The following is a 25,495-nucleotide window of genomic DNA, read 5'->3' on the forward strand; positions in this document are numbered from 1 at the left end:
ATGACATCTAATTGTAGCCCCTCCACTTAGGAATGACCAATTATAAATAAATAACAAATAAATAAAAGCCCGAACTGAATAGTCACCATCCAGCCAACCCGAAGGCAATGCGGAAGTGACGTCAGGACGCTAAAGATGGCGTCAGATTCAAACGGCTCCTGGATGAACGTCGCTGTAAGTGTTTATAAAAGTTGACTTCTGGCTATAAATGAGTTTTATCATTAATACAGTTCTGTTAGAAGTTTATTCAGACCGCCTCGTGCAGGTTGAAGCTGGGTTGACGCTCACAAAGAAGCTACTGCTGAATATTAACCGGGAACAGAGGCTTTGTTTGGGTTGTTAATCGCTCGGCAACAAAATTCCATTCACGACATGTACGGATTTTATTTTTAATTGTTGACTGATAAAACACTAGACATACTATAATACCTCTTCACACGTTCCCCGCATCGTGACAGCTTTCTGGTGAATTCGGCATATATTAGCTCCTCCAAGCTCCACTTACTACCAGTAAAATCTCAGCTGTGAGTTGTTGACAGTTTTTAAATGCCGCCCAACGAGCTACAATAAGATTTAAGAATTATACAGATTAAAATCATATGAAAATCAGCAATATTCGGTGTTGTAATATATACCGAAATGTAAAGATGCTGTTACTAAATCGTAATTAGTCTCACATCTTGTTATTGAACGTGTGTGACTCGGTTGGTATGATGGTGAGTGCTTAATTCACAGATTTGTAAGTGGGGATCGTAATTTGCTTCACGTGAGGCTGAGTGCGTCTGCTGGCAAGGCAACACCCGCAGCCGAGCAACCAGCCCCCCCCCCCCCCGGTACCACACAGCCTCCAGGGCCCTGCTGGATGTCCGCACAGTCACTTTAAATAAAGATTCACCAAGAGCCCGTTCTAGCTAAGAAATTAGTCTTTGTTTTACTATCTTATGAGCTAAAATTCTAATGTATCTTCAGGGTTATTAGATTCAGCCCAGCAGCGGAGCCATGGAGACAGAACCAGCGGAGCGGAGGAGGCAGCCTGGCCGGGAGAGGCGCGGGGAGAGCGGGCAGGGCCGAGCAGAGCACCGGGGGAGCTCCGAGGAGGAGATGACAAGGTGTCCCCTAACAACAACACCTGTGATATTAATACTTGTGTTACTACTGTTTAGTACTACATGTGGATGCACACATGCTGATTTATTAGTATATTTTCCATCCAGTATCTGCTGACACTCATCTGTTCTGACTGATAACAATAATGTCGACCTCTAATCCCCAAATTGTAGTTTTTTAGTAAATAAATAAATTTATTATTAAAGTCTGAAATTATGACCATTTATCTCAAATTTTGCTTTTTTTATTTCGTTATTTGGATTTTAAATCTCGAATTATGACTTTTGCATCATAATTTCGAGACAAAAAGTGAAATTATGAACATATAAGTTACAATAATGAGTTAAAAAAATCAATTTTTTTCAATCAACAATTAGCTCATAATAGTGACTTTTTTCTCACAATTTTGACTATTTGTCTCACACTTTGACTAACCATGGGAATATTTTTACATGTTTTCTGACGTAAAGCCACAAAATGTCTGCCCTGCTCACTGGTTTTGTTTTGAATCTCTCCTCCAGGTTGATCATCACCACCAGCCATGAGAAGGAGAAGCAGGCAGGAGCGAGAGGAAGAAGAGAGGGAAGGGAGGAAGAGGAGAGAGGGAGGGACAGAAGCCGAGGAGAAGGAGGCAGGAGGAGGGCGAGGGAGGCGAGGAGCAGGAGGGCGGCGTCTGTCGGAGCAGAAGGAGGCGAGGAGTCGGAGAGGCTGAGGTGGAGAGCCAATCAGCTGGAGAAAGAGAAGCTGGAGCTGACGGCGAGCCACAACCAGGAGGTGAGAGCCTGTCACAGCTGACGGTGCGTTCAAGTGCTCCGCCCAGAGTATCATGTGGAAACTAGATGGACGTCGTTTCACAACATGTTGAAGAGTTTCTGTAGCGATTCAACCAGCCAGTGAAAGATCAATGTTTCATCCACAACACAAAGATATTTAGTTCACTGTCAGAGAGGAGGAGGAGAAGAATCGGTGATCAATATATCTGCCGCGTGATTGGACGGTTGCAGCTGTAACTTCCTGGTGTGTTTGTGTCTCAGCTGTGTCGGCTGCAGGCGGAGCTGACCCGGCTGAGGTCGACGGTGGAGCGAGTAGAAGCTCAGCGGGTGGAGCTTCAGTACGAGCTGACGGTGAGCCGCAGAGACGCCTCCGAGCTCGGCAGGGACAGACTCACACTCACAGGTACACGAATCAAACACACCCTCAAAGTGCTGAGCCGGGGTCAACAGCAGAGCACCTGAGTTACTGTGTGTGTGTGTGTGTGTGTGTGTGTGTGTCAGAGCGAGCAGCACAGCTCCAGCAGAAGGTGGAGGAGCTGCAGAAAGCTCTGGACATCACCCGGCAGGCCAGAGAGGAGGACCAGCATGCTTTGCAGCAGGAGGTGGAGGAGCGAGACCGACTGATCCAGAGCTTCAGCTCTGAAAACCAACGACTGCACCGCCTGCTGCAGGTACCACACACACACACACACACACACACACACACACACACACACACACACACACAGTCACACACACACACACACACGGTGTCCGGAAATGTGAATGTAAATGTGTGTGTGTCGTCCAGGATCACGAGGAGGCCCTGGAGGAGACGGAGAGGAGGATGGCGGAGGTGCAGAAGGAGAGAGAGAAGGAGGCGGAGCTTAACAGAAGACAAGCCAACGACCTGAAATACCTGACGGAGAGAGAGGAGAGGAGCAGGAGGGAGAAGGAGGTGAGGAGGAGGAGGATGAGGAGGTGGGGGGGGAGGGTCAGGAGGAGGACAGGTGAACAGACTGTCTCCTCTCTGCAGGTGTGTGATCAGAGGATCAAGTCTCTGGAGTCAAACATCGAGGCCGAGCGAGCGGCTCACCTGGAGACCAAGTTCAACTCTGAGATCATCCAGGTAACGCACACACACACACACACACACACACACACACACACACACTGTATTGTATATACTAACTTGTGACCTGTCTCTGTGTGTGGTGCTGTGACCCGTCAGCTGCGGGTCCGGGACCTGGAGGCGGTGCTGGTGGCGGAGCGGTCCGGCCAGCAGGAGGCGTCGTGCAGCGTGGAGCTGCTGAGAGCTCAGCTGAGGGAGATGGAGCGAGCCTACAGCCTGGAGAGAGAGAGGAGCAGCAACACGGAGCACGCTCTGCAGAGGTACTCCTGCTCCACAGGTAATCTATTACTTTAGTTACTGCTTTATACTGATGTGTGTGTGTGTGTGTGTGTGTGTGTGTGCAGGCTGCAGGATGAATACGAGCAGTGTAAGTCTGACCTGAGCGTTGCCTTGGAGACGGAGAGGAAGACGACCTCTGACCTCACAGAGAGGCTGGAGGAGGAGGAGAGGCGGCACGCCAACACACACACACTGCTGGAGCAGGTAACACACACACACACACACACACACACACACACTTACGGCAGTGTATTTGAGTGAACTGACCCTTTAGTCATCCTGGTTTCTTCTTCTGTGGTCAGGCGGCTCAGATACAGACGGACTGCATGAAACACATCAGAGACACACTCCAGCTACACAACAACACAGGTACACACACACACACACACACACCTGCTGGAACACCTGACATTGTGTCAGAGGGTCTGTCTGATGGTGTGTGTGTCTGTTTCCTCCAGCAAAGCATGATGGGAACATGAGTCCTTCTGTTGAAGTCCTGCAGCTGCTGAAGACGACGCTCAACACCTGCAAACACAGACAGGAAACCACTGACAGACAGGTAACACACACACACACACACACACACACACACACACAGAAAACACACGTAACACACACACACACACACACACACACAGATAACACAGGTAACATACACACAGGTAGCACACACACACACACACACACACACACACACACAGAAAACACACGTAACACACACACACACACACACACACACAGATAACACAGGTAACATACACACAGGTAACACACACACACACAGATAACACAGGTAACATACACACAGGTAACACACACACACACAGATAACACAGGTAACATACACACAGGTAACACACACACACACAGATAACACAGGTAACATACACACAGGTAACACACACACACACAGATAACACAGGTAACATACACACAGGTAACACACACACACACAGATAACACAGGTAACATACACACAGGTAACACACACACACACAGATAACACAGGTAACATACACACAGGTAACACACACACACACAGATAACACAGGTAACACACACACACACACACACACACACACACAGATAACACAGGTAACAATAACACAGGTAAACACACAGACACACACACGGTTAATCTGTGTGTCGTCCTGCAGGTCGAGGATCTGCTGTTTGCGTCAGAGAAGCTTCAGCAGGAGAACCAGACGCTCCGACAGCTGACCTCAGACCAGAGCAGACAGCTGGAGGTAGATCAGACCACACACCAAACCTCAGAGGAAAAACACACGTTTTAAAATTACACCGGCTCACCTGTCTCCACCTGTCTCTGTCTGTCCTCACCTGTCCTCACCTGTCTGCTGCAGGAGTCACGGCAGCTGCTAACCAAACTGGAGCAGGAAGTGACTCGCCTACGCCAGGAGAGCTCTGATTGGTCGACGCAGAGCAGAGGTCTGCAGGCGGAGCTGGCGAGAGAGAGGGAGGAGAGAGAGAGAGAAAGGGAGGAGAGGAAGAGAGAAAAGGAGGAGCAAGAGAGAGAAAAGGAGGAGAGGAAGAAAGAGAAGGAGAGGGAGGGGGAGGAGAGGACGGCAGAGGTGCAGAAGATAACAGACGACTACCAACAAGAGTCAAAGGTGATTATTTAAACTGACATTTTCACTGGTCGGAGGAAACATCTGCCTTCCTTCCTTCCTTCCTTCCTTCCTGTCTCTCCGTGTCTTCCTCCCTGTGTGTTGCTGTAATGTCATTATATTGAACACATTTAATTAAACAGTTTATGATGCTGAGTAAATCCTATAAAACGATATCACACTGTGTGTGTGTGTGTGTGCATGTGTGTGTGTGTGTTTGTGTGTCAGGCCCGTCTGTCCTTCCTCTACTGTATCTATCAGCGTCTGCTGTCTGGCTGCGTCCTCCTCAATCAGTCCCAGAGCATTCTGGGTAGTTTCACCTGGAAGGAGCTGAGTGACGTCATCAACGAACAGATTGACCTGCTGACCTCTGAACTCCAGAAGGCCAACGACAAGGTGAACAGTGTGTGTGTGTGTGTGTGTGTGTGTGTTAGTAAACACATCATCACCAGACTCCCTTAACAAATGTGTCAGTTTAGTGAGTTGTTGAGTTGGAGACACTTTATAAACTCTGTGAAACTCTGTCTCTGACTCATTCTGCATTATTTGGACTTTCTTGTTAATTCAGCAAATGTTCTATATGAAGATATTTATTATTTGTGTAAAAACTGTTTCAGTGACGTATGTGTGTATTTGCATATAGAACAGGAAGTGAGATCTGATTGCACTCAGAACTGACGAGCTCTCCCTCTCTCTCTCTCTCCCTCTCCCTCCTCTCTCTCTCTCTCGCTCTAGATCGCCCACCTGCAGAGTGTGTGTGAGAAGAAGAGTGTGTGTGTGCGTGAGCTGCAGCGCAGTCAGGAGTGTGTGTTGTCTCGTCTGGAGGAGAGCGTGAGAAGGAGGGAGGAGGCGTGGAGCAGCCAACACACACACACTGTGACACAGCTGCAGAACGAGCTGCAGGTAACACACACACACACACACACACACACACACACACACACACACACACACACACACACACCCTCAGGTGTTGTTGTATCTCACAGATCTGATCCTCAGTCAGTCGTGTCTCCCTGTAGAGCTGAATCAGCAGACGAAGACGTTTTCCGTCGACTGTCCTTTTGCTCGACTCGTCCATGAAGTGATGACAGAAACTCACATCATCACTTTAACTTTGTCGTCCCGAGAGGACGGACGAGTTCACAGCAGCTGCTGATGAAACTAGGACGCGTTTAACAAAAGACACAAAAGTAAAATCATAGAAACTCTGAAGGATTCTGTCTCGTGTCTCTGCACTGATTTCCTCACCTTCTCTCTGTTTCTCAGGTGTGTCGCTCTCAGTGCGACTCCCTCCGTGACCACGCCTCCTCTCTGACCTCCGACCTCTCGCGGCTGCAGGGCCTCCTCTCTCGGAGCCGCAGGGAGTCGGCCTCCTTCCTGTCGGCCTGCGCTCTGATGGCCGGAGCGCTCCAACACACACAGCAACGCCTGCAGACGCTCTGCCAACAGAAAACTCTCCTGTCCAGACGGCTGGTGGAGAGGGAGGTGCTGGAGGAGGAGGTGAGGAGGCTGGCCGGAGCCCTGGGAGGTGAGGAAGACGAGGAGGAGGACGAGGAGGAGGGACGAAAACGAGCGAAGAGGAGCAGGGCAGTGAGGCGGTGGAGGAGGAGTGTGTGTGTGGTGCTGGCGGTGAGGAGGTGGTGTGTTCTGGCCAAACAGACAACGGTGTTGTTTCGGGTGGAGGTGGGAGGAGGCGGGCCGGCTGTGTGTGTGTGTGGAGGAGCGACTACGGCAACACAGAAGGGTCAAGACTCAGTGAGAGCAGGTGGGAGGACACCTGTCTCTAATCTGCTGATTGATTGTCTGTTTATACTCACAAACTGATTTATCGTATGTTTGTGTTTCAGCTAAGGACGACGATGACGAAGGAGTGTGCGCTCGCTGGCTGCGCTCTAAATCTCTCGCCTCTGCCATTTTGTCCTCCGTGTCCGACCTGCAGGCGGTGCTGTCACACAGCGGTAACTCATGTTTCTATAGAAACGGCTTTACAGCTTCAGTTCTGTCGCCATGACACCTCACTGTCAACTCTGTCTGACTCTGTAGGCTCCACCCCTCCAGACGTGATGTCAGCCTCCCGTTCTGCTTTGTCCCGCCTCCTGAATCACCTCCTCGACCAATCAGAAGTGCATTCCAGTCTGTCTCACTGCAGATTGGACGAGGACACGCTGAGCAGCCGGCTGAAACTCGGCCTGAGCAGACTGACGCCTCCACACCCAAACACCAAGGTCGGTCAACACACACGTGTCTTGTTGTATCTCTTTGTGTTGTATTGTGTCTCTTTGTTGTTGTTTTGTGTCTCTTTGTTGTTTTGTGTCTTTTTGTGGTAGTTTTGTGTCTCTTTTTTGATGTTTTGTGTCTCTTTGTGTTGTTTTGTGTCTGTTGTTGTGTGTCTTTTTGTGGTTGTTTTGTGTCTCTTTCTTGTTTTGTGTCTTTTTGTTGTTGTTTGTGTCTCTTTGTTGTTTTGTGTCTCTTTGTGGTTGTTTTGTGTCTCTTTGTTGTTGTTTTGTGTCTCTTTGTGGACGTTTTGTGTCTCTTTGTGGTTGTTTTGTGTCTCTTTGTTGTTGTTTTGTTTCTCTTTGTGTTGTTTTCCCCAGACGGTGACTCTAGCCATGGGGAAATGGAATGTCACCTCACCGGGGGGGAAAGAGCCTGAGCTGGTGCAGGAGGTTGAGCGGTACCAGCTAGAGATAGTCGGGCTCACCTCCACGCACAGTCTGGGCTCTGGAACCCAACTCCTTGAGAGAGGCTGGACTCTCTTCTACTCTGGAGTTGCCCGCGGTGAGAGGCGGTGAGCTGGTGTGGGCTTGCTTATAGCTCCTCAGCTCAGCCGCCATGTGTTGGAGTTTACCCCAGTGAACGAGAGGGTCGCTTCCCTGCGCCTTCAGGTCAGGGATAGGTCTCTCACTGTTGTCTCGGCCTATGGGCCGAACAGCAGTGCAGAGTATCAGGCCTTCTTGGAGTCCCTGGGAGGGGTACTGGAGAGTGCTCCAACCGGGGTCTCCATCGTTCTACTGGGGGACTTCAACGCCCACATAGGCAGCGACAGTGTTACCTGGAAGGGTGTGATTGGGAGGAACGGCCTCCCCGATCTGAACCCAAGTGGTGTTTTGTTACTGGACTTCTGTGCTAGTCACAGTTTGTCGATAACAAACACCATGTTCATGCATAAGGGTATCCATATGTGCACGTGGCACCAGGACACCCTAGGCCGGAGGTCAATGATCGACTTTGTGGTTGTGTCATCTGACCTCCGGCCGTATGTCTTAGACACTCGGGTGAAGAGAGGGGCTGAGCTGTCAACTAATCACCACCTGGTGGTGAGTCAGATCCGCTGGCAGCGGAGGAAGCTGGAGAGACCTGGCAGACCCAAACGTATCGTGAGGGTCTGCTGGGAACGTCTGGCGGAACCTTCTGCCAGGGAGATCTTTAACTCCCACCTCCGGGAGAGCTTTGACCAGATCCCGAGGGAGGCTGGGGACATTGAGTCCGAATGGACCATGTTCTCCACTTCCATTGTTGGCGTGGCTGTCCGGAGCCGTGGCCGTAAGGTCTCCGGTGCCTGTCGTGGCGGCAATCCCCGAACCCGGTGGTGGACCCCGGAAGTAAGGGATGCTGTCAAGCTGAAGAAGGAGTCCTATCGAGCCTGGTTGACTCGGGGGACTCCTGAGGCAGCTGACGGTTTTCGTCCTGGCCGTGGAACACTGGACCAGCTCTATACCCTCTGCAGGGTGGTCGAGGGTTCATGGGAGTTTGCCCAACCAGTCCACATGTGTTTTGTGGACTTGGAGAAGGCATTCGACCGTGTCCCTCGTGGCATTCTGTGGGGGGTGCTCCGGGAGTACGGGGTCGTAGGCCCTCTGTTAAGGGCTGTACGGTCCCTGTACTGCCGGAGCAGGAGCTTGGTTCGCATTGCCGGCAGTAAGTCAGACCTGTTCCCAGTGCATGTTGGACTCCGGCAGGGCTGCCCTTTGTCACCGGTTCTGTTAATCATATTTATGGACAGAATTTCTAGGCGCAGCCACGGGCCGGAGGGGGTCTGGTTTGGGAGCCACTTGATTTCATCTCTGCTTTTCGCGGATGATGTGGTCTTGTTGGCTCCTTCGAGCCAGGACCTCCAGCATGTTCTGGGGCGGTTTGCAGCCGAGTGTGAAGCGGCTGGGATGAGAATTAGCACCTCCAAGTCCGAGGCCATGGTTCTCGACCGGAAAAAGGTGGCTTGCTCCCTCCAGGTGGGAGGAGAGTTCCTGCTTCAAGTGGAGGAGTTTAAGTATCTTGGGGTCTTGTTCACGAGTGAGGGAAGGATGGAGCGTGAGATTGACAGGCGGATCGGTGAAGCGGCCGCAGTAATGCGGTCGTTGTATCGGTCTGTCATGGTGAAGAGAGAGCTGAGTCGAAAGGTGAAGCTCTCGATTTACCAGTCAATCTATGTTCCGACCCTCACCTATGGCCATGAACTTTGGGTCATGACCGAAAGAATAAGATCCCGGATACAAGCGACCGAAATGAGTTTTCATCCGCAGGGTGGCAGGGCGCTCCCTTAAGGCAGGAACACACTGGCCCAACCGTTGGACGTCTGAAGCGTTTGGAGAGGCTCGGACGAGGTCGGGAGCAAATATGTTTGGTGTGTTCAGCTGCGTCGGAAGCTTTCGGAGCCGCGCGGACGTTGTCGGATCCGACTGAGCATGCAAAGTCTGAGGAGGAGGGCCGTCGGACGTCTGAGCCATTGGATTCTCTGATTGGTTGTGTGCCAGCTGAATAGCCGTTCTGATTGGCGTTGTGCTAGCTAGAATCAGCGCGGTGTGTGGAAGGGACACAGGGAATACTGTGTGCGCTTTGTTTTTCTATTTACTCCGTTCCGTCATTCCCCGTTTTCATGTTTTGCAGTACTGGCACAGACTAGTTGTTACGTCCGTTCAGGACGAATTAATTCTTGTTCGTCTGGTAATGCCTCGCTGCATGTTTAGTATGCAGCTGTTATTATCGGAAATAGTTAAGTTTCGTTTTGATCGAAAGTAAAGAGAGTTGCGTGCACAAGCCTCTCGTTTACAACTCACAACACAAGCACCACCCGCTTATTGCATCTCGCGCAAGCGCAGAACGTACACGCTACTGTGGAGTAGGCAGCACGTCGAAGCGGTGTGTTCAATGCAACTTTTCTGCCGAACGGGTCAGACAAGAGGCAACGGAGTGGTCGGAGAGTGGTCGGATAAGGCAGCTGGACGTCTGGGCGGTGTGTGGGGGCCTTTAGAGATAGGATGAGGAGCTCTGTCACCCGGGAGGAGCTCGGAGTAGAGCCACTGCTCCTCCACATTGAGAGGAGCCAGCTGAGGTGGCTCGGGCATCTCCCTCAGGAGGTGTTCCTGGCATGTCCCACCGGGAGGAGACCCCGAGGAAGACCCAGGACACGCTGGTGTGACTATGTCACTCAGCTGGCCTGGGAACGCCTTGGGATCCTCCCGGAAGAGCTGGAGGAAGTTTCTGGGGAGAGGGAAGTCTGGGTGTCCCTGCTCAGGCAGCTGCCCCCGCGACCCGGCCCCGGATAAGCGGACGAAAATGGATGGATGGATTTGTGTTGTTTTGTGTCTCTTTGTGGACATTTTTGTGTCTCTTTGTTGTTGTTTTGTGTGTCTTTGTGTTGTTTTGTGTCTCTTTGTGGTTGTTGTGTGTCTGTTTGTGTTGTTTTTCTTATGTTAGTCTCCACCAGCTGACCTTTGACCCCTGTGCGTCCTCCCATCAGGCCCTGGTGTCGACCCTCCAGCAGCACTTCCTGCTCTTCAGCCAACGGCTGCACTCAGCCGAGGTGGAGAGGCGGAGCCTCAGGCTGGAGGTGGCCAATCTGAAGAAAGGCCTGCGGCAGGAGAGAGCAGAGACCAGCAGGACGGTGAGGTTTGACACACACTTCAGTACACACACACCTGTCTGATGAACACACACCTGACTCTGTGTGCGTGTGTGTGTAGGTCCCAGCTGAGCGCTTCAACAGTGTGTGTGTGGAGCTCCGTCAGGCACTGAGCAGAGAACAGGAAGCTCAGGCGCTGATCCAGGAGCAGACGGACCGGCTGCACGCACTGCAGCTCCGAGTCGACACACACACCTTGGAGCAGACAAACACACAACACACACTCGGCCAGACCGCACAGGTACACACGGTCCGGACACTACGACGGGTTTTATCCATCCATGAGTACGCTGCTAACAGGAAGTGCTAACAGAAGATGCTAACGGCTAATTCACCATATTTTTAGTGACGCTTTGTTGCTTGTTCAGCCTCTATGATGTCGTCTATGATGTCGTCTATGATGTCGTCTATGATGTCGTCTATGATGTCATATAGCTCCAGGTAACACAAGCTTCTCTGTGCAGTCTCTGTTGGAGGCTCGGCAGGAGGTGAGTCGGAAGGAGCGTTCGCTGAGGATTCTGGGTAAGCACCTGTCGGGGGTCCAGAAGGAGAGGAAGCAGCTGGAGGAGAGACTGCGGCAGGTGGAGGAAGAGCTGAGGGACGCCGGCAGGTAACGCTCACCTGTGTGTTCAGTGAGAGGAAGCAGTGAGGAGTTTCACAGATGAATCTTTATTCTGATCTTTTGTTTCTTCGCAGACGTAAAGATTCGTTGATCAGCAGCATGAAGGCTGCAGAGACGAGCTGCAGGGAGGTCAGAGACGGTCTCATCCAATCACGTCGCTCCCTGTCAGCTCAGCCCCACCCTCTGCCGCTACTCAGGGAACACCTGGAGCTGAGCGGAGCAGAGAGCATCATGGGAGCTCCTGAGATGGCAGCGTGTCAGGTAACAGAAGAAGAAGATTCAGTTTCCTGTCTGCGTAACGTCCGTCCTCCATGACTCCTCCTCCTCCTCCGTCTCTCTGCAGAGCCTCCTCTCCGCCGTCGCTCAGCTCCATCACACCTGCAGCTCCAGGATCGACTGGCTGGAGCAGGAAGTCTCCGCCCACCGCAGTCACGTGACCGCGCTGCGCAGCGAGCTGCAGGACGCCTGTCTCCGTGACAACCTGGCTTACGTCCCCGTGAGACGCTTCATCATAATAATAATATCTGAAGGATCTGACGTTTGATTTTGTATCAATTAAATGTCTTTCACTTTCTACGTCTTTCAGGTGTCTGAGTTTCCTGAAGTGTCTCCGTTTGCTGACGTAGAAGAGCCTCCAATCTGTTTAAACCCCGCCCCCTCACAGTCAGACCCCGCCCCCTCACAGCAGAACGCCGCCCCCTCATCGCCTCGCTCCAAACCCTCCAGGACGAAGGAGAAGAAAACCGTGAAGAAGAACAGAGGAGGGAGACGATAGAAAGACGGACAGGAAGTCAGACCGTCCAGACTTCCTGGAGATCCTTGAATATTATTGACCAGGAAGTGAACGTTTAATAATGAGGAGTTTTTGAAAAGTCTTGAGAGTTTTTATGTTGAGTTTATAAAAAGTCCTGGAACGATGTGAAGCCGTCGTCAGTTACACAGCTGGTCGGTGACAGACAGACATATGGGTGTGTGTGTGTGTGTGTGTGTGTGTGTGTGTGTGTGTGTGTGTGTGTGTGTGTGTGTGTGTGTGTGTGTGTGTGAGTGTGTGTGTGTGTGTGTGTCAGAGCAGCAGCTGGTTTCAACCTTCAGTAAAATATTTCTGCTCCAGTAAACGTCGACTGTGTTTGTTTGTTTACAGAAAAATGTCCCAAATGTTTGAAACACTGTAGTAATCTGATTACTTTTAATCTGTGTACATGTGTATCACTTCAATGATCAGGTTGCTGTTTCTATATTTATTTTCAGTGTATTTATGTTCATGTCCTCTTAGTCTCTGTTAGACAACATGTAATAAAGTCTTTATAAGATGTTTATTAGCATTAGAAAGGTTATTAAAGTGTCAATGACAGATCGTTATGAACTTAACATTTCAGACCATCTATAATATTAAGGTTAATACATCATTTAACAGCTGACAAAAACATTGTTAAACCAAAACGACTTCTCGACAGCAAACACAGCATTAGCAACATGGCTACCATTAGCGGCCTAGCTACTGTCTGAAGAACGAACCATCTTCTTCAACTGTCTTCACAGTTTTGAAGCGTCTCAAGTGTCGATGTTTGGAGGAAACACATATCAACAGGGGAACAGATGTTGACACAACACCGGAGCGTCTCCACCCAGTGAACGTCCGTCCTTTCACTCTCTGTTTCTATCGCTCTTCTTCTTCACCTCCTCCATCAGCGGGCTTCTTCCCCTTCTACCTGGGGATTGTGACCGGGGAGAACGATGCCACTTCCTGTTTATGTTTACTTCCTCTGTGCTGTAATTAGACTGTCGTTTCTCCAGGAGAACTCAGACTGAAGAACATCGTAGTGAAAGTTTATAGGGAACAAGTCTGAAATGTTGATGATGTCATTTTCTACACTGTGACATCACGATTGAATCCAAAATTGAGACCAAACGCAACAAAGACGGTTTAATGTGGAGCGAAGAGAAGAAGAAGAACATGAAAACACGACAAACTAACTGCTGCATCAGCACTCTGTGTGTGTGTGTGAGAGAGAGAGTGTGTGTGTGTGTGTGTGAGTGTGTGTGTCTGTGTGTGTGTGTGAGTGTGTGTGTCTGTGTGTGTGTGTGTGTGTGTGTGTGAGTGTGTGTGTGTGTGTGTGTGTGTGTGTGTGTGTGAGTGTGTGTGTGTGTCTCTCTGAGGATTTCTACTAAAGTCTGAACACAGAAGACGTCCTGACGCTCACACACCCTCAGGCTGTGTGTGTGTGTGTGTGTGTGTGTGTGACTTAATCTGCTGTCACACACACACACACACACACACACACACACACACACTTGTGCTGATTCAGCCAAACAGTATTTCTTCTTCTTCTTCTTCTTCTTCAGAGATGTTTGTCTTCTGTATCTGTGTCTTAAAGCTGCACATGTTGTCAGGCTGATGTTTGAGCTCTCCGGGCCACCGTACTCTCACATGTTCAGTTTTGTTTCTCCGCTCTTAGAAATCCCCCTGACGTTGACAGTAACTGGTGTGACTGGAGCCATTAAATCTCGTCCTCTCTCCTTCTGCATCTGTTGACTCTCCTGTCAGGCGTTTTCAATGGAGCGGCTAGCTTAGCTTAGCATTGCCGACAGGACGAGCTGACTCTGGCGTTTCCAGTGAACAGAAGACGTCCAAGCGTGCAGCGGTCAGAGTTTGTCCCGCTCTCAAACGACAGATTAAGTTTAATTCCTGAGGAAGCTAAAGTGACAAATGTGAAGCAGGCGATGAATTCAGTCGTTAATCCCAAAACAAAGAGACGATCCGGCACCGAGCGACACGACCGGATCACACACTTCCCACACTGCTGCCCACAACAGGAAGTCTTCTCCTGCTGCTGCTGTGTGTTCACAATGCAGGGTGGAAGATGTTTAAAGGAACAGTTCACACAAAATATGAAACTCACTCATCCACAGGTGAAGTGTCGTGGTCCACAGAACAGTTCTGGAGCTTCACAGTCAAACAGAGTTGCAGCTGAGACTTGATTTAAAACAGAGAAACATCAGATGTCTCCATCAGCTCGTCTGATTCACCCACGATGTACAAAATTATCAGATCAGATTATCAGATTTCAGCCTAGAAAATGTGAAAAAAAGGCGGGAAAAAGTATGTAAAAGTATGTTTTTATTCGCTTGTCTCTTGTCTGTTTTTTCCTCTGAGCTTCTGCGATATTGTTGAATCATCTACAAGAAATTGTTGGACGCACGCTGGCAAGATTAACTTTTTTTCAGATGCAGGTAAAGAGCTGCCACACAACTCCTCCTCTGATTGGCTCGTGTCAACTTTTTTTCATATGACGAAAGTCCCAATGGACCAGACGTAGTCCTGGTGCCACATTCAACAACTTTTTGGAAGGGAGGTTAGAAAAATGTAATAGTTATTCCCGCCAATAAACCTCAATAATAAATCTTAATTGTTTTTGTGACCCTGTAATCAGCTGAACAGCAAGACGGACGGAGACGAGGAGGCCACGATTACAAAGAGACTGCAGTTAGCTAGCATGCTGCTTCATAAGTGAATGTTCAGGTTGTGTTGGTTTGTAGAACAAACAGCAAAGTAGTTTCCCCAGTAAACACACCGACCTCTTCAGAGTCTCAGTGAACCAGCAGCTCGACTTTCTTACTGAATATCCCCATAAAATTCACATTTCCAGATTCCCTCGTAGACAGACGAAGCAGCTGGTTTTGTTTTTTCTTATTTGACGCTTTACAACGTCGACTTCTTTACGCCAATAACCTTCAAACTTTGGAGGAACAAGGACACACACTGAACAACATCCAACATGGCCGATGCTCGCTGGCGTGAAGAACGATCACAACTCGCCCCGTCGAGAGAAACTCTGACGACTTCTCTCCGTCTTGTCTCCTGATTTGTTTACTTCTGTAGCCGAATTCATTCGCTTGAAACAGCTCATAGAAACGCACCAGATTCAGATTTGGATTTTTTGCGAACTCTTAAAAGTTTGTTACTGACAAAACCAAACATTTTAAATGACACGTCATGAGGATTTCCAGCCGTCTTCGTCCCGATCACGCCGGCTGAAAATCGTCCTGACTTCTCGTTGAAAACATCAGATTTATTTGTGATAGTAAAAGGTTGAAAAGTACCGAAAGTTCAGAAATAAAAGCTGTTTGTCGACGACAACTCTGAAGCTACAAATAAACAAGCTGAGATCTGCGACCACGACTCCAGTTTATGTCTGATGTCAGCACATGTCTGTTCATCAGCATCTACATCAAGCTGTTATAAAACTGTAGGGAGGCTAAAAATCAAACATGAGCTGGAGGTAAAGCAGCCTGAGGCAGAACACTCGACTCTGACACCACAGAGTGTCAGAAAAACAACTTAATCCCAGTTTATTGGTTAAAGAATCTGTCGTCTCTTTGTTCCTCCAGCTGAAGTGACTTTAATCCTCGACGCGCTCCTGAAGCCGTAACAGGATTAAACTCTTGAACGAGGCTTTTCATTGAACACGAGCTGAGCTGGTGAAACCGCGACGATGTTTGAAGCTCGTTAGAAAAATAAATGAAATAAATAAAAGAGCATAAAAACACTGGAGTGAAGCGTGTCGGCGTCCTGGTTGTGTTCTGGAGCTCCCTCATGAATATTCAGCGCCGGCTTCTTTATCTGGAAAACTTTTACGTTTCATCTCGTCGTCCTTGTTCCTCCCTGCCTGCTGTCCTAGTTGTACCTGCGACAACACACACACACACACTTAAACACACACACACACACTTTTCCCAACAGCGACGGCCTCGGCGCCAAGTTGGACCGGCAACAAAGAGAAACCGTCAGGCTCGGGTGGAGCAGTGACACAGATATAACGGGGGGCGGATCACACACACACACACACTCAGGGGGGAGGAAGGGAAGAAAGAGAGGACACACACACACACACACACACACACACACACACACACACACACTAAAGAGTCCTAAAGTGTCCTGTTAACACATAATATCCGCCACACACACACACACTCATGTAAAATTCACCTCCTGAACGACGTTTGAGGCGACAAATGACAGAAAAGTGTCAGAGAGGGAAAAACAAATCTTTTTAAAGGACCAGGCCGCGGCTTTTACCCAAACTGGGAGTGTTTGGCTGAGAGCTGGAGAGGAAACACAATCTCACAGTGCCGTTAAAGGTCCAGACCCGACCGACGACCCCAGAGAATAGATGGGTTAATATCTGTCAATCCGGTCCTCTTCTGGCCCGATGCTGCGGACGGAACCGCCAACTAATGATGCTACATTTCAGTTTTGGACTCAGAGCAGCCGACTGTGGGACCTTCAGGGCCCGCGGCGCCTTTGGACCAACCAGACCGAACGTCCACTAAACATTGTCTTCATTCTATGACAGACAGAAACACAACTTTGTTCTGTGATGTGTGTGGAACTGGGTCGTGTTTCCAGGTGTTGCTTTGACAGCGTTCTGGGAGACAGATGGCGTTAGCTTTGTTGCTAACGTAAGCGCTAACTGCTGCTGATTGTAGTTAGCTTCCGTTCCTCCTCGGTTCCATTAAACTCGCCTCCGTCTTCGTCTTCGTCTCTTCTGACGACTCTCTCTTATAGATAATTGTCGATGATGATGATTTACTTCCTGATGTTGTCGCCGTGGAGACGGAGATGGAAGCAGCAGCGGCAGCGTTCAAACCTTCAACCGCCGGCGTCGCCGGAGTTTCCCCCTCCTGCTTTGTTGGTTTCGGTGTTGAACAAACAGTGTGACCTGGTTCAGTGAGTTTAGAGCGAAACCGAGCCAAGAATACAGGACCGGGACACACACACACATACACACACACACACACACACACACAGTCAGGACAGCGAGGAGGTGGTACCGCTGCTGCGCTTCAAACACGACCCTCTGAGAGGTTCTGGTTGGGAAGTGTGTCAACGAACGGGGATCACACACACAGACACACACACCTACACACACACACACACACACACACACACACTCACACTAACAGAGCGTTATCATCTGATATTCTAATTAGTACGACATCAAAACAGGAAAGAGGTCCACCAGCTCCCAGCAGACACGAAGCCTGTCCAACAGCCCTACCTTCAGTGTGTGTGTGTGTGTGTGAGAGAGTGTGTGTGTGTGTGTGTGTGTGTGTGTGTGTGTGTGTGTGTGTGTGTGTGCACCTCAGATCAACAATATCAGAAAGTTTTCAGGTCATTTCTGCTGTGACGTCGTCGCTTCAGTCAGATCTCAGTTTTCGGTCTCTTTGTTCGTTCTGACACCGTTTTTTAATTTTTTCTTCAGGTTTTTAACTTTTGTTGCTGCGAGACGCTCGAACAGGAACGTTGTGGGAATTGAACCTGTGACTGTGTAACGACGACACGACATCACAGAGCAGACGTAAAGGAAACACACTGAATCTGTTTGTTGTCTCAGGAAACATTTTGTAACTGTCGGTTGGATCTTTCTTCTTCTGAAAACTTGTTGCAGACACAAAGATGTGTTGGACGCCATGATTCATTTAACCTTGTGTGTTTTGTTGTGTGTTCTGTTGTGTGTTTTGTTGTGTGTTCTGTTGTGTGGTCGTGGCGGCGGGCCAGCTGCCCTACTGTCACCCTGATTCAATCTGAGCCTCGGGGGGGGGAACCTTCCTCCCAGAGGGGAGCTGTTTCCCGGGGGACACACAGGCTGATGGACACGCCAAGGACAGCTAACCTCGTGTAAGACAGAAGAGAAGGAGTCCTGTTCTTCTTTTTTAACTTTGATATTAGAATATAAAGATAAAACACATTGTTGTTAACGTTGAGGTGGAGCTGCTCTGTTTGTGTTCGACAGTGTTTTTTTTTGATCTGTCTGAGACATCAGACGTGTTTCCATCAAGTGTTTTACAGAAAAATCAAAAATCAAAAAATTAATCTTCCTCCAATTGGTATATAAAGTTTGTTGGGTGGTATTTGTCTGTTGTGAATCAGAGTTAATGAGCTAAATGTTTGATGGAAGCAGATTTGCAGAATAAACTCTGATCAGCTGTTTCCTGTCTGTATCACCTGTATCTACATCCAACATGGCCGACACTCGCTGGCGTGAAGATCGTTCACAACTCCCCAGTCGAGAGAAACTCCAGACGACTTCTCTCCATCTTGTCTCCTGGTTTGTTTACGTCTGTTGCCCGAGTTCATTCGCTCAAACCAGCTCACAGTAACGCACCAGATTCACCTTTTGACTTTTTGTGAACTTTTAAAAGTTTCTTTTGCGACGTCGTCAGAATACGTCTTGACAGAACCAAACATTTTTGATGAGACGTGGAGATGATCCTGATCACGACGGCTGGTAATCGTCCTGACTTCTCGTTGAAAACTTCAGATGTTTTTGTGATAGCAGAAGGTCGAGAAGTGCCGAGAGATCTGCGACCTCGACGCTGCAGTCGACTCATTTCTTATCGTGTAACATCACATCTGATACCTGCAGCACAAACAAAAGACGTCTCGATGAAGTGAGACAAAGAACATCCTGAAGAGAATCTGCACGACAGGTGAAGGTTAACCAGTGGTGGGACAGATGTTAGTTCTGCAGATGTTCTGAATGTTGATATCGTGTGTTGCACTTTAATATTTCCCTCTTTTTAATGTCTTCCTCCTCTGACCTCTGACCCTCGTCACTGTCTGTAGTTTATAATGTGGCTGAACTTGAGCCATTATCGTATCTTCATCTTCATCATCTTCATCTTCAGGACTGCCTGCCAGCAGACTGAGAGCAGCAACATGATAAAAGAAGGAGAAGAAGCGAAGGAGGGAAGATATTGAACCTCCACGTATCAATCCTCGTCCAATCACATCGAGTCAGCGCCGTCAGAGGGAGGAGTCACAACGATGGAGAGACTTAAAAAGAGGAAACTCTCAGAGGATGTGAATGAGAGAGGAAGAGAAAGAAGAGAAGGAAACGATTTAAGAGCGAAGAAGAAGAAGAAACAGGATGAAGAAATAGATCGAACGAAGAAGATTTAAAGAAGAAAAGAGACAGAACGCTGCAGAGATGTAGAAGAAGGAGTGAAGCTGCTTTTAATCGTCAGCAGAGAACAAGAAGACAACAACACACTAACAGGTCAGAGTGGTTTTATTGATTAATGTTATGATCAGTAATTTAATCTGATCTGATTTATAAAACTTCAGGATCCTCAGATTTTAATGTCAATGACAGTTAAACTGTATTTTGATTTCAGCTGTCAGAAAAAAAGCTGCTCGTATTAATAATGATAATCAATACGACATTTATTTGAATAAAAGAAACATTTACTTTATAAAACATGTTTTACTAGTTTAAAATATAAAAGTACTGTTTTAACGTATTAATATACATTTTTATGATTGTTGATAATATAATATAAAAGATTTATTAAGAAAGAGAAGGATGTAAGATAAATAAATACAAATGTGGAGATGAATCATTAAAATAAAAAGATAAAAGATATATAATATAATAATAATAGTAAAATATAAAGATACAATTATATTTTTAAACCTCCAAATAAACTCAAAACATAAAAAAGATCCCTAATAATAATTATAATAATTAAAAGTTATTGTTTCTTTTTGTTTATTTAAAAAACATTAACCACAAACACTTGATAGATTTCAAAGTAATAAATGTTTGAATCCTAACAATTAATAAATGAAGGATGAATTAATTAAAACAAATTAATTAATATTTTTATTTGAGAAAATCACTTAATTCCTTAATAACTCGTGACTCTCTGACAGTGGTGAATAATTACAGTTGTCAGGGAAAAACCCAAGAAATCTCACATTGTTAAAGTTTTATTATGAATATGAAAAAATAAAAGTAGAAGTTAACAGGCTGAAGTGTCCAATCACAAGGAGGGTCAGTTCTAATTGACCAATCAGAAGGCCGAGCTGATGTTTCTGCTCTGACTGCAGGACCATATATATTTTTTGCAGACCCACTGCTGCTGTGATAAAATAATTTCCCAGTCTGAGATCAATAAAGTAATTCTATTCTATTCTATTCTATTCTAGGACCGAGACATGAGGACGACTCCGGACGCTGAAGAGGTAAATGAACTTTACAAGTAATAAAACAAATATAACATGTATAAATAAAGGCCATGATGAGAAAATGTCGGCGTCACGTTGTCGGTGTGTTTGCAGTCCATCAGGTGCACTGCGTCCGGCTGCAGCTGCGAGTGCTTCAAACCAGGAAGTGTTCAGCTCAGGTCATGTGATCGCTGCGGACACGGCTGGGTGTCTCACGGTGAGAACGACACTGTTTAACTGTCCTGCAACTGTCGAGATGTTTTTTATACTTTCATTTTTGGTTTGGTTTGACAAAGGTGTATAAACTTCATGTCTATAAAACACTGATGCATGCTGGTCCGATTGTGTCCTGTAGGGGCTTTTCTTTCACAATAAAACTGATAAAAGACACATTTAATCCCAAAAATTGTTCCATTTCAACAACTGACATAAAATACTATATATTAAGTTTATGGAAAATATTGTTTTTGTGCATTTTCATTGGCATCATGTAAACAAACGGGTGTTTAACGGATTAAAATCCTGACAATCAATCAATAATTAGTCGTTATCATCAGGACTGGTGGTGGTTGACAAATGTGACCCAGTCAAAGTTTAAAATAATATTAATATATTGTGTATTTATGGCAGTTTTTGACATGTATCATGTTTGTTCCATGAGGGTTGATATGAGAGTAAACAACATATTTGATGTTTTTGCCTCATTGAGTTCAAAGATTTTTGTAAATATCTGTTTATTGTGAAGTTGATGCCAGTTTTTAACATCATTGCCGATGTTGAAAAGACGTCCAGTGGAGCCGGAATCAAAGGTTATTTTACGTCCTTTCAACGTTCACGCCATGTGAGAATTCATCAGCTTTATTATGTACCCAGATCTGGTCATCAAACCTTCATCAGGTCGGCTTATATTCCAAGGTTTGGTGACCAAGCGTCAAAGTAGCTCTCCAGGTAAAGTTCACGCCTCATGCAGCTGCTGAGGTCGAGTGAGCTCTGTAGTTTTTCCTGCATGAAGTAAAAGTGGGCGTCATTAAAAACTTTAACAAAAGAAGTTCTTCAGAAGTTTCAAAGAAAGTGTGTAAGGACGTCACTTGTACATCGATATCGAGTGTTGAAAGGACGTCTAGGAAACTTTTATTCTGGCTCCAGTGGAACGTCCTTGAAGATGTTGAAAAGACGTCTTCTGGAGATGTTTCATGGTTCGTTGATTACAGGTGATAGCATCATGATGAAAAGCTCAGTTGTTCACAGGTGAGGATGGGGCGAGGTTCAACACTTTGTCCAACACATGACTGTGTAAAGGAGATTATTGTGAGATTACTGTTGTCGGTAAACAGTCCGATGGAAAATGATTGCATTCTGGTTTTGTTTCACGCTGCTGTTAGTCTCTGAGGTTAATGTCGACAAGAAGCTGCAGCTTGACAACACACTGTTGGACCACACACACACACACACACACACACACACACACACACACACACACACACACACACACAGTGCAGATGTGTTCAGTCGCTAGGGTGACATGAAGTCAGGTGTCGCTGTCATCACATCACCGAGAGCATCTGGAGGAGCATCTGCACACTCTGATGCACATCGGTTAACTTTCATGTTGAACTACAAATTATACTCCTTTATTTTATTATTTCATTGTATATATATATATTGTTGTTCTTTAGTCTATTTGTTATTAAATAAAAATTCTAAACCTTAACTTCATCATTCAAACTGTCCTCCAAGTCCCTGTAAGTCTTCATTGAGGTTGTAATTCTTATAATCTATTTTATCGCTAAATGTTAAACATGTTCCATATTTTGGCGACGTACCAACAAGAAAATAAAACTAATAATAATCATTTTATGCATAAAAGATGCAGCTGTGTGTAACACAGCAGGACAAATATTAACCAATAAGTCAAACAATAATCACATCAGAGTTTACAGTCTTATTCGTCGTCTTCATCTCCAGCGTTGGAGAAGCTCCATCTTCAGGCCCAGCAGCCCTCCACCTGTGGCCCAGTGGAGGTGGCCCTCCCTGGGCTGGTGTTCGACCTGAGCTCCCTGGTCCTCTATGGAGCTCAGGCCATTCCTGTTCGACTCAAAATACTGCTGGATCGTCTCTACAGCATCCTCACCCCAGACCAGGTACAGGTACTGTGTGTTTGTCAGAGCAGCAGTGTTTGTGTACTGGAGTACAGTAAATGTGTAACAGATGACTTTTTGTTTCCTTCAGGTCGGACACATCCTGCACACACTGGGCTGGAGTTTGGGGGATTATGTTCGAGGGTACATGCTGCAGGTGAACACTCACACAGTCGACTGTATGATGTATCGATAACTGGTGTCTGAATGATTGATAAGTTGAATTTGAAGATTAAAAGTTGAACGTAGCTCATCTCTTCACACTGTGGCTTGTTTCGCTCCAGTTTCCTGGTGGGAAGGTGTTGGACCGCTGGTTGATGGTGACTCCTGAAGAAGAACTGCTCATCCTAAAACAGTTCCTTCGCTTTGGCGAGACGCGCCCCATCGTCGAGTTGATGACACTACAGTGCCTGACAGCTGCTAGTCACCTCTCCGATCCGGAGCTAAAGTCAAACCTCAGCACGTTCATCGAGCGGAACGGGGGAACTCCAGGACCGCTCAGGAACATACGAGGAGATTCACTTCTGGTGGCCGGTGTCTGCCGATTTAAGAGGACCAGTCCTGACGAGCACAACGACTCTGTCCACCATTTTGAAAACTTTCCAGGTGGACAGTCGCTGCTTCTGCCGTTCCACTTTCCAAGTTCCACCTTTCACTGCTTGGTTCCTCCACACGAGGTAATAAATAAACCCCTCAACTGAGACCTTACGACATGCTGCACCCTAGATAGAAAGTTTGATCTGAGTGTTTGGTTGTTTTTTCTTACTCCAGGAGCTTGTTCCCCACGGTAAGCTGACACAGTGTCTACGGAAGCCCAATGGGATCAAACTGGCTGAGAGACAAAGGCAGGAAGGTGGATCAAGAGAACAAGAGAATACTCCGCTTTCACAGCAACCCAAAGTTGAACCGGTTATAAGAATCAAAGCTGACCCTGACAAGCCGAACCCGGTCCAGTCGATACGGCATCAGGACGCCCAGTTCGACTACGACCTTCAGCGGGCCAACCAGCAGAACCCCTCCTCACACTCGCCTTCCTCAAACTGCTCACTTCATCCGTCAATTTCCTCCTCTCCTCAGAAGATTTCCCACAAGTCCTTCTCTCTCAACCCTCTACCATCCTTCTCCTCCTCTTTCCTGTGTCCTCTCCCGACCTCCTCGTTTTCTTCCTCCCTCCATCCTCTCCCATCCTCTCCTCCCTCCCTTCGTCCTCTCCCGTCTTCCCTCTGCTCCCTGTCTTCTTTTTCACCTGCAGGAGGTCGTAAAGGGAGGGTCTGTTGTGGTGTTTGTGGGAAAAGCTTCTATGACAAAGGTAGGACTGATGTGGTTTTCTATATCTCAAGTCTGCAACACATCCAGAACTTTGCATGAATGCATCTTCAAGCGTCTTGGAGTCTCAGTACCACAAGGTTCAGTTCTTTTTCTGGAGCTGATGATTGACGTAGCTAAAGATCAAGATATCTTGTGTCTTTCACATCTCTGTTTTGAGTCGCAGATAACGTCCAAAACTTCAACCTCAACTTGCTACTGCAGAGTAATTTCACCTGCGACTGAATATTAATTGTACCCTTTGCCGTTAAAGACAGAAGCTTTTTGTTGATTGTCATGATGAGTGTTTGGACTAAAGTTGTAGTTGGGGTCAGTCAGTTTGGCGCCAACCTCACAGTTTCCTTCTCTCTTTGTAGGAACGCTGAAGATCCACTACAATGCCGTCCACTTGAAGATCAAACATCGCTGCACGGTTGCGGGCTGCACCATGGTCTTCAGCTCGCTGCGCAGCCGAAACCGCCACAGCGCCAACCCGAACCCACGGCTGCACACTGGTGCCGGCAGAGACAACGTGAACAACCACAGGAACACTCACGCCGACCTGCGTGCAATCATCAACTCTGAAACACAGATGCACAAAGACAAAAGCTCCCACAGAAACTTTCACAACGCTCACACACGGATGTGCAAAGAGATCGGCAACACACTCTGGCAGCAGGACGACGATGCAAACACAAGAGTACGAACACTTGCCCTGAGAAACGAACTCAACGGACATACAAAGCCCCAACATGGCTGCCGGGACAAATCCCCGCCGAACTCCCCCTCCGACCTGCACCCCCAGGCCCCGCCTCCTCCTCCTCCCCTCCTCCCAGCATGCACTGCTCCCTCACTGGGCTGTTCTCGCTCACTCCTCCCCCTGGTTGTTCCCGCGCTGGAGAAAACCAACCACTGTCGACACCTACTCAACCTCCACAGCAACCACGCCACACCTGCCCCCATCGCCACAGCAAACAGTCAACCTGTGTCACGTGACTATGATGTCACGGCTTGCACCAGCCCACCGACCAATCAGCAGCGGCGGCGGGACTCAAGTGACCCCGTCCCAAAGAAGAAGCCCAGAAAGTCGAGCATGCCGGTGAAAATAGAACGAGAGAAAGCGAAGGAAGAGGAGGGCTGAAAATCTGTGTCGATGCCCAGAAGATTAGGTTTCTAAAAAGACCCTTTAAGTTAATTAACAGCAACTTAAAGTGTCTTTTTAGGCTTCATGTCTTCACATGTGCATGAACTGATGGACACGTTTCTATATGTCAGGCTTTGTAAACATTTGTTTGTGTTTACAAAGCCTGACATATACAAACGTGTGCATTAGTTCATCAGATGTCACATATCAATAAATGGATCAATAAATGTGCAGTTTGTATTTTCTGTCTGTCTCTGCTATGATATATGTATGACCAGCATGCTGCTCTGTGCAGGAGCTCCCCCCAGTGTTTATTGTCCGTTACTGCAGTTACATCTGTAATAAAAAATGTTGCTATCATAAACACATTGAGCTGATAATTAAAAATAGTATTTTTTATTTTGTCTTTATTCATTTTTAATTGATATTCTTATGTCAAGTTTTGTTTGTTGACTGTAGAAGATGAGTAGCAG

The 25,495-nt window shown here is 47.4% G+C and overlaps 2 protein-coding genes across 2 annotated transcripts; both read left to right on the forward strand.

Annotated features, from left to right (window-relative positions):
- The first annotated feature begins 80 nt into the window (after positions 1–80).
- ccdc171 (coiled-coil domain containing 171) lies at positions 81–12,340 on the forward strand. Its single transcript, XM_030431135.1, has 24 exons — positions 81–174; positions 970–1,109; positions 1,629–1,881; positions 2,142–2,283; positions 2,382–2,551; positions 2,671–2,817; positions 2,896–2,988; positions 3,091–3,251; positions 3,336–3,474; positions 3,573–3,639; positions 3,729–3,829; positions 4,428–4,517; positions 4,635–4,901; positions 5,127–5,294; positions 5,634–5,801; positions 6,168–6,666; positions 6,749–6,859; positions 6,945–7,126; positions 10,639–10,782; positions 10,862–11,041; positions 11,265–11,410; positions 11,497–11,683; positions 11,766–11,918; positions 12,009–12,340. Exons 2-24 carry the CDS (start codon positions 1,000–1,002, stop codon positions 12,195–12,197), a joined length of 3,867 nt encoding a protein of 1,288 aa, XP_030286995.1. The 5' UTR covers positions 81–174; positions 970–999; the 3' UTR covers positions 12,198–12,340.
- Positions 12,341–18,815: 6,475 nt separating this feature from the next.
- Positions 18,816–25,390, forward strand: LOC115589966 (zinc finger protein basonuclin-2-like). Its single transcript, XM_030431169.1, has 9 exons — positions 18,816–18,916; positions 19,115–19,485; positions 20,418–20,453; positions 20,550–20,652; positions 22,401–22,576; positions 22,665–22,730; positions 22,858–23,250; positions 23,345–23,882; positions 24,256–25,390. Exons 3-9 carry the CDS (start codon positions 20,427–20,429, stop codon positions 25,017–25,019), a joined length of 2,067 nt encoding a protein of 688 aa, XP_030287029.1. The 5' UTR covers positions 18,816–18,916; positions 19,115–19,485; positions 20,418–20,426; the 3' UTR covers positions 25,020–25,390.
- Positions 25,391–25,495: the final 105 nt, after the last annotated feature.

Source organism: Sparus aurata, chromosome 10 (genome assembly GCF_900880675.1).
Source record: "Sparus aurata chromosome 10, fSpaAur1.1, whole genome shotgun sequence".
NCBI lineage: Eukaryota > Metazoa > Chordata > Actinopteri > Spariformes > Sparidae > Sparus > Sparus aurata.